Genomic DNA, 8,584 nt, shown 5'->3' on the forward strand with positions numbered 1-8,584 from the left:
CCGCTCCGCGGCATGTGGGATCTTCCCGGACCGGGGCACGAACCCGTGTCCCCTGCATCGGCAGGCGGACTCTCAACCACTGCGCCACCAGGGAAGCCCACAACCCTGCTTTTAATGGAACACTTTTATCTTGAAGTCTACTCTTCCAAAAGAAACAACCATTATTATAATAATAATTATGGATTTAATTAATATACAAAGTATATATTAATAGTAATATAATAATTTTAACGTGCTTCCTATGCCTCTCTAAGATGCCAAGAAAAAGAGTTTAACACAATTTGGGATGAAGCTGGTGCTTCACCTTCCACCAACGTGCCCGCCGCGCTGCTAGATTCTTCCTGTGGTCTGTTGACCGACTCTTGCAAGGCTGCTCCGATGAGGTGGGCACTTGCATCTCGCTGGCGTTCTGCACCTGAGACTCGCTCCCTTTGGTGCTCCCTCCTGCACCTCCCAGATCTTGGGAGAAGCACGGAAATTGTCACTGCTTCTGGTCCCCCGGCGCAGTTGCTCAGCCGCCCGCTCCCGGGCTCCGGGTCTCTGCGGCTCCGCAGCGCAGGTGCCGCGAGCTGGCGGGGCCCTCGGGAGCTAAGGCAGCCCCGCCTGCGCACGGTGATGCCGGGATTGGGGGCGGGAGCGTTGCCTCCGTCTCCGCGCGCTCGCTCGCTCCCGCCCTCCTCCCCGCCCCAAGTCCTCTTCTGCCTCAGCCTTGCAGGCTCCGCACTGCAGATCCCTGCCGGCTGCCCCGCGCTTGGCGGCTCCCGCGGTGCTCCGCAGGGTCCCTTGACCCCCCGAGCACTCTTGCTGCTTTCGAGAGACCCTCGACTAACCGGTCTTGTCGAGCCCCACGCGCGCGAAGCCGCTGCACCGGCGGGACAGTGAGGACCCAGGCGGAGGCGGCCGCACGGGAGCCCAGGGCGCTCTCGGATGCGGCAGGACAAGCTGACCGGCTCCCTTAGGCGCGGAGGGAGATGCCTGAAGCGGCAGGGCGGCAGCGGCGGCGGCGGCGGTGGCGGCGTGGGCACCATCCTGAGCAATGTGCTCAAGAAGCGCAGCTGCATTTCCCGGACCGCGCCCCGGCTGCTCTGCACCCTGGAGCCGGGTGAGGACCCGGGGCGGCAGATGGGGCACTGGAAAGTAGCGTGGCGCCCCCGGAGCTGGTGCCTCTGCCTCAGCCGAACTCCGCGTAGGCCGGGGAACACCCGCCGGCCGCCCGGTGCTGGGTACCGCGGCTGGGAGCAGGCGGGGCTGGGTCGGCCTGGGAGGGAAGAGCGCGGACCGAGGCCTGGGCGGGGGCAGCGGCCTCCCACGGCGCGGAGGACCGGCTGCTCCCTCCGGCTGCCCGCGCGCCCCCATCCCACGGCCTGTGTGCGGTCTAGCCCTGCTTGTGCCGGGAGCTGCTGGCGAGCGATGCGCTCGGTCTTCTCCGAGTGGTGGGAAAGTGTTGGCGGCTAACCGGGCTATCAGAGGCCGAGCAACCAGTTGTGCTTTGGACCCACAAGAAGCCACACCTTGAAAGAGGTGTGTGAGGCGGAGAAAGGCACAGGTCTGATGCTTGGCGTCAGAGGAGGAGGCAGTGACCGCGAAGGAAAACATCGGGTGCATTTTCTTGAGGGTCCCTGCTTCGTGAGTGCCGGGATCGTCTCACCTGGAGCCTCTAATTTGTGTGTCAGGGTGGAGAGCGGGCAGGAAACACTCCTGCGAAGTAGAGATTCTTTCTATAGGTAAAGACTGAGAGTTCTCCTGGCTGTGCTAGGCTAGGCCCTTTCTGTTGTCAGCCTGGGTTTACACATCCCTGCTTCTCCAGGCTGCATAACTCCGCGCCTGCTCCACCACCCGGCCTCCCTCCGCAGGGTTTTATGAGCCCGGCCCTGGCGCGCGGGCCCCTGGGCATAAGGCTTTCTGGCTAGGGGTGGCTGCAGAGGGAGCCGGCTGTACTCGTACCCGGGCATAGCGCACACTTGTCCCCGGAGTGGCACCAGCTGGCTTCCAGGTGGGTTCGTCCTCCCCCAACCCCACCCCACCCCGCCTCCGAGCGCCTTTGGGGACCTGCTGTCCTGAGGCTGCAGGGGAGAATCTGTCGAGGCACTGAGCCCCAAAGGGTGGAACACGTCGCTGCCTTTCCGAACCTCGTGGTTTCTTTGTTTTTCTCCCCAAGGAAGTGTCTAGTTGCAGAGACTGTAGTAGTTATTCACCGTCTTCCTTTAGCCTTAAAAAAAGAAACCTCCTTCCCACGTTAAAAGTGTTTTGTATTTCTGAATCCGGAACAGCCAGTGATTACCAGATGAAACATAAACCTTCTCCCCTCCCTTATTCAATTAGAAGAAAAGAGGTGGAAATGACCTGATTTCAGCTTTTGCCTGCAGGCAGCGAATGATCAATTCCAGTTAAATCCTGTGACTCATTTTTGATAGTGAGAAAATAGTTGTGATTTTGACTAACCCCAGCCCGGTTTCAGCTCGGCAAGGCGATCGGCATCGTGCCCAGCAGGTACTTCGAAAAAGTCAAGGGCGCATATTCGGTCATACATGCAAGGAATCCGAGGCTTTTAGGTCGGTTGAAATAGGAGCGTGAGACCGAATTTCCTGGTCTTTGTTATAATAAAGCAAACGTCATGACTATACGGTCCTCCATTCAGCACTCTGTGTCTGGACAGCAACCTCACAAAGAGGTCCGTTTTATCGTGTCTTAAATCATGCGCGCCAGCTGGAGGCACTCTTTTGGTCTTTGTATCATTGCGTTGGACTGAGGCAGGACTTAATTTAAACCATCTCAGAGAATTGGGAATCCTTTGGGGTACTTAATATACCTTCGAAGAAGGAAATCTTATCTATCTAGGCAGAGTATGGTTTTGGCCCTGAAGCTCTGAAGAGAATGATCAGGGCCTTGATTGGATGCCTGGGATTCTCTGTCACACACAGCTTGACTTTAGAAATCTAGGACCCAACTCATGTATACACAGTATTCTTCTAGGACTCCAAGAAGGGCATCTTCATACTGTCACGGGCTTGGGCAAATCAGACACATCTCTTTTCAGCTTCTTGACTCCATATATGTTTTTTAAAAGACACCCGCATAGCACAGGGAGATCAGCTCGGTGCTTTGTGACCACCTAGAGGGGTGGGATAGGGAGGGTGGGAGGGAGATGCAAGAGGGAGGGGATATGGGGATATATGTATACATATAGCTGATTCACTTTGTTATAAAGCAGAAACTAACACACCATTGTAAAGCAATTATACTCCAATAAAGATGTTAAAAAAATTGTCATGGAATTTCACCTCAATAATAAAAAAAGCCCAATATGAATATAGCGTATAATCTTTATATATTCTCCTATTTATTTACTTCTATTCCATAGATTTGGGATTTGAGTCAAAGAAGTTTAAAGTTGTAGATAACTTGTAATTAGAGTTCAGTTATATTTTAGCTTGGAGTCTGTAATTAAACGTATAAACTTATCTTTAATGAATAAGTCTACCATGACAGAATTTAAAAATACATGAAAATCGTCTTGTTAAAATGGATTATTCCACAAGTGGGAAGGCAGTGACATTATTTTTATAACTTTTGATATTTCACTGGTTTCCTTAATAGACTTAGTCCATGCACGTGTCCTAGAAAACAAATTGCTGTAAGTAGAGAATTCTCTTCCTAAGTTTCATAAATATTAATTATACTGTGCTAAGTGATTTACAGTTAATTATTGCAACAACTAACTGAGATAGACGTTATCCTCATTTTAAGGGTAAAGAATTGAGACTGAGACAGGTTAAATAATTTGTTTGACTCTAGGAACCAAAGGTGAATTAAAGTGCATGACTCCAGGCCTGTGGTGTCATTTTTTTGTTTTTGCACTACTCCAGACAGTGGTGGAACCACCATTCTATGGGATAAGCTTCATTCTATTACCATAGGACATTTTTCTATCTTAATAATCAGTATACTTTTTCTTTTAACAAAATTGACTACGATTTAGTAAAAATAAATGTTTAAAAAATTTTATGATGACTCAGTAGGATCAGGTTAATTTTTAGTTTTATTTTTGATGTAATGTATTTTTTCCCCAAATAACAGTTATTTTATGTATTTTTCTTTTAGGAGTTGACACAAAGTTGAAGTTCACACTTGAGCCATCTTTAGGTCAAAATGGTTTTCAGCAGGTAATTTTATTTTTGGTTTTGAAAATACCTTTATTTTGGGATACCTACAGGGTACATTGAGGTATATTCTCAAAGTGGGAAAATTAACATGTGCTTGGATATGCCTAAGAAGATGAGTCAGTTTTAATAGATAAAATAACTTGTGAAGCTATAAGTGACTTGGATTTATACTTGCAGTGAAAAATTTTGCACTTTCTTTTAATGGTTCAAGTGTGAAAAATTAATTAAAAACCAAATGCTGTTATTCCGAATCTGTAATACAAGTTTTGATTTCGGAGTTCCCAGCCTTTGTGTGTGTACTGCAATTGGATCACGGGTGTGTTAAGTGTACCTAAGTGGGGGACCTTGGGGCAGTCATAGCCCTTAGACCAGTCATATCTGGCTGAAGGAAGCTCTGAATGTTTACCCCAGTGTTCTGTATAAATTTTATCATGCTCTACGAACGTCAAGATGGGAAGTGCTTAACCAGGTCAATATTATCACTTTGGCAGCATTTCTTCTTTTTTTCTAGTGGTATGATGCGCTCAAAGCAGTCGCCAGACTATCAACAGGAATACCAAAGGAATGGAGGAGAAAGGTGAGGAGGATTTGTATGGCTAAAATACAAAAGGACCATCACTTTGTCCCTCTTGAAAGTGTTTGGAATGTCACAAAGGATATTCTAGATTTAGTAATTTGAAATCTGTCTCTCTTCATTATTCATTTATTCAGTAAGTATTTAATGATTGTCTGTTCTACGCCAGGTACTGTTCTGCCAGGTAATGGGAATACAGCAGTGGAAAAAAAAAAACAGACCAAAATTTTTATCCTCATGGAGTTTACAATGCATATAATATAAAGTATTTCAGATGATGCTAAGTGCCATGCATAAAAATAAAGCAGAGAAAGGAATAAGGAGAGAGGGGAATGGAGGTAAGGAGGTAGCATTTTAAATGGCAAGGTGACATTTGAATAGGGCCCTTAAAGAGGTGAGCCATTGACCACGTAGCTACCCGGTGGGAGAGTACTCCAAACAGGAAACACCCTCAGGTGAGAGCATCACTGAGGAGTATGCAAGCGAAAGCAAGAGGCCAGGGTGGCTGAAGCACAGTGAATAAAAGGGAAAGCAATGGGGGGGAGGGTCCTAGAGGTAATGTGATGACCTTAGGGGAATGGCAGATCATATAGGACCTTACAGGTCATAGAAGGACTTTTGCCCAGTGTGAGATGAGAAGCATTGGGAAGTTTTGAGGAGGAGAATAACATGATATGACTTATATTTTAAATGGACCACTCTGGCTACTAACTTGAGAATATGAAGGACAAGGGCAGCAGCAGAGAGACCAGTAGGAGACTTGAGATAATTCAGGCAAGAGATGGATCAGAGTTGTGGTAGTGTAGATGGAGAGAAGGGGTCAGATTCTAAATATATTTTGACGGCTGGGTTGACTTGAATTCCTACTGGATTGAATAAAAAGTTTAATAGGGATGTCAATGACTCAAGATTGACCTGAGCTACTGGAAGGGTAGAGTTACTATTTTCCCAGAGAGGGGACAAGCAGATGTGTGTGTTTGTGTGTATGTCTGTATAGTTGGGGTGGCGGTGGATTAGACAGTTGGTTTTGGATATGTTAAGGCTGAGATGCCTATTAGATGTGTAAGTTGAAGATGTCAAGTGAGCATTTTGACATATGATCCTGATGCTTAAGAGAGAAGTATGGCTGGAGATATTAATCAGTGTTATTCTTGCTAAATTTTTTATGTTCAAATACCAAAACTTGAATTGCCATCTTATTAATTTATAAATGTAGTCTTTTTTTCCTTCTTTAAAAAATTTTATTGAAGTATAGTTGAGTTTCAATGTTGTGTTAATTACTGCTGTACAGCAAAGTGATTCAGTTATACATATATATACATTCTTTTTTATATTCTTTTCCTTTATGCTTTATCACAGAATATTGAATATAGTTCCCTGTGCTATACAGTAGGACCTTGTTGTTTATCCATTCTATATATAATAGCTTGCATCTACTAATCCCAAATTCCTAATCTATCCTTCCCCCGCCCCCTTCCTTTTTGGCAACCACAATTCCCATTCCTTTTTTTTTTTTTTTTTTTTTTTTGTGGTACGCAGGCCTCTCACTGTTGTGGCCTCTCCCGTTGCGGGGCACAGGCTCCGGACGCGCAGGCTCAGTGGCCATGGCTCATGGGCCCAGCCGCTCCGCGGCATGTGGGACCTTCCCGGACCGGGCCACAAACCCGCGTCCCCTGCATCGGCAGGCGGATTCTCAACCACTGCGCCACCAGGGAAGCCCCCCATTCCTTTTTTTAAATTTAATTTTTATTATATATTGGGGTATAGTTAATTTACAATGCTGTGTTAGCTTCAGGTGTACAGCAAAGTGATTCAGTTATACATATACATATAACCATTTCATTTCAGATTCTCTTCCCATATAGGTCGCCACAGAATATTGAGTAGAGTTTCTTGTGCTATACAGTAGGTCCTTATTGATTATCTATTTTATATATAGTAGTGTGTATATGTTAATCCCAAACTCCTAATTTATCTCCCCACCCCACATTTCCCCTTTGGTAACCGTAAGTTTGTTTTCGAAGTCTGTGAGTCTCTTTCTGTTTTGTAAATAAGTTCATTTGTATTACAAACCAGGTCTTAATACTCCTAGAATTTGAACATTTTGGTTCCTCAAAATGCACATTAGAAATGGCATTATGAAACAGCTTTTCCAGATAAGGTAATGAAAGGAGTAAAAATATCCAGTGATTCCTTTAAAAAAGTTATTCATAATAGGAACCCATCTGTCAGTTTTTTTTGTGTGTGAGAGAGGAATGATTTAAAGGCAGAGGCCACCTTATGGTAAAAACAGGCCCATACTCCACGGATGACCAGGAAGCTCTTGCCCAAGCATAGAGCGCCATCCAGAGCCAAGTATAACAAGCTCATAAGCTAATTTAGCTATTCCAATGAACTGAAATGAAATTTGAAACGTTTTCGTTTTCTTAACAATATCCCTAATGGTTGGATCATTGCTTGGTACATAGTAGGAACTCAACAATATTAATTGAAAGAATAAATGAAAGCCCCTAATTGGTACAGTTTAGTACAGCAAACTTTTCAGTGAGGTTCTTAGAGATTTCTACATGTAGGCCATATCTCTTCTAGTAACAGCTCTCATTTTCTTATTGGATGCAATCATTATTTCCTGATAAAGAAAAATGAAATTATGTATTTTACTTTAGCATTCTTTTTTATTAATATTTTAGGTTTGGTTGACCTTGGCAGATCATTATTTGCACAGTATAGCCATTGATTGGGACAAAACCATGCGCTTCACTTTCAATGAAAGGAGTAATCCTGATGATGACTCGATGGGAATTCAGATAGTCAAGGTAATGCCCCTAAGTTTGGCTTATTGTCCTAACTTAGAAGAAAGATTCTAAGAGCCAGATGTTTCCTGGACAGAGGATCAAGCCTTATGGATTGAATGTCCGTGTATTTCCTGCTTCCTAATTTCATTAGTTAACAGCTTTTTAATGGGGAACTTGATGATGCCTTGTCCTCATAAATTTGTATGTTGCTAGTAAGAAGAAAATGTTTCCATTCGTATTCAACTTATTTATTTTGCTCACATGATAGGAAATTGAAATTCCTTTTTTCTTTAGCATGGGTCAGTGCTTTTAACTGGATTTTAATGTAAAAGTCACTGAGAAATTTAAAGTTCAATCTACTTCATATTAGAATAATTGGGCACTTATTAGGATTTTGATAATTTCTTAACTGTCATTTTATGAAGATAGTTAGATTGACTGATGGGTTTACTTTAAACCAGATGGTCAAATGCTCAAGCCAGCTGTGGTTCACCTACGTGGATTATTACAGTTGATTAGAGCCTGGCACCGAAAGCCAAGGATGCTGATTTGATTTAATCCCATTATTTTTCTCTTACATAAGCCTCTAGCACATGCTTTTTATTTTATATGAGTACATTACGTGTGATGCTAAACTGAGGTTTTAAAAGGAAAGTTGTTTCATCTAAATTTCGGTCACCAGAAGTTGGCTAATGTTTTGGCAGATTTGAAGATATTTTTTTCAGGAGGAGGTACTAACTAAAAGGAGCTATTTTCTCATCTAACTTGGTCTGTTTCAAGCATATAATATAAAAAAGGAACTTTTATATTGTATGCTTGAAAAGCCTTTGCATTATCCACATTTGAGCTGTTTATTTGGAATTTAGGTATATGTTTCCCAGAGATGAAGTATTCCATATTTGAAATATTTTCTTTCTATTTAAGTTGTGAATTAAGGCAATGCACATTTTTTTTTTTTTTGGCTGTACGCGGGCCTCACTGTTGTGACCTCTCCCGTTGCGGAGCACAGGCTTCGGACGCGCAGGCTCAGCGGCCATGGCTCACGGGCCCAG

General features: G+C 44.2%; 1 protein-coding gene across 2 annotated transcripts in view; it reads left to right on the forward strand.

Moving 5' to 3' along the window:
- The window catches only part of TBC1D30 (TBC1 domain family member 30), a 91,949-nt gene that overhangs the window by 47,042 nt on the left and 36,323 nt on the right, over positions 1-8,584 (forward strand). The window contains exons 1-4 of one of the 2 annotated variants that reach the window (XM_024122967.2): positions 928-1,102; positions 4,102-4,163; positions 4,675-4,740; positions 7,428-7,553. In XM_024122967.2, the coding sequence (XP_023978735.1) occupies positions 928-1,102; positions 4,102-4,163; positions 4,675-4,740; positions 7,428-7,553 (429 nt within the window). Of the gene's footprint in view, positions 1-927; positions 1,103-4,101; positions 4,164-4,674; positions 4,741-7,427; positions 7,554-8,584 lie in introns of those variants that run through there. The other variant, XM_024122966.2, reaches the window with a different exon arrangement.

The sequence above is a fragment of the Physeter macrocephalus genome, chromosome 6 (assembly GCF_002837175.3).
Source record: "Physeter macrocephalus isolate SW-GA chromosome 6, ASM283717v5, whole genome shotgun sequence".
In the NCBI taxonomy this organism is placed as follows: domain Eukaryota; kingdom Metazoa; phylum Chordata; class Mammalia; order Artiodactyla; family Physeteridae; genus Physeter; species Physeter macrocephalus.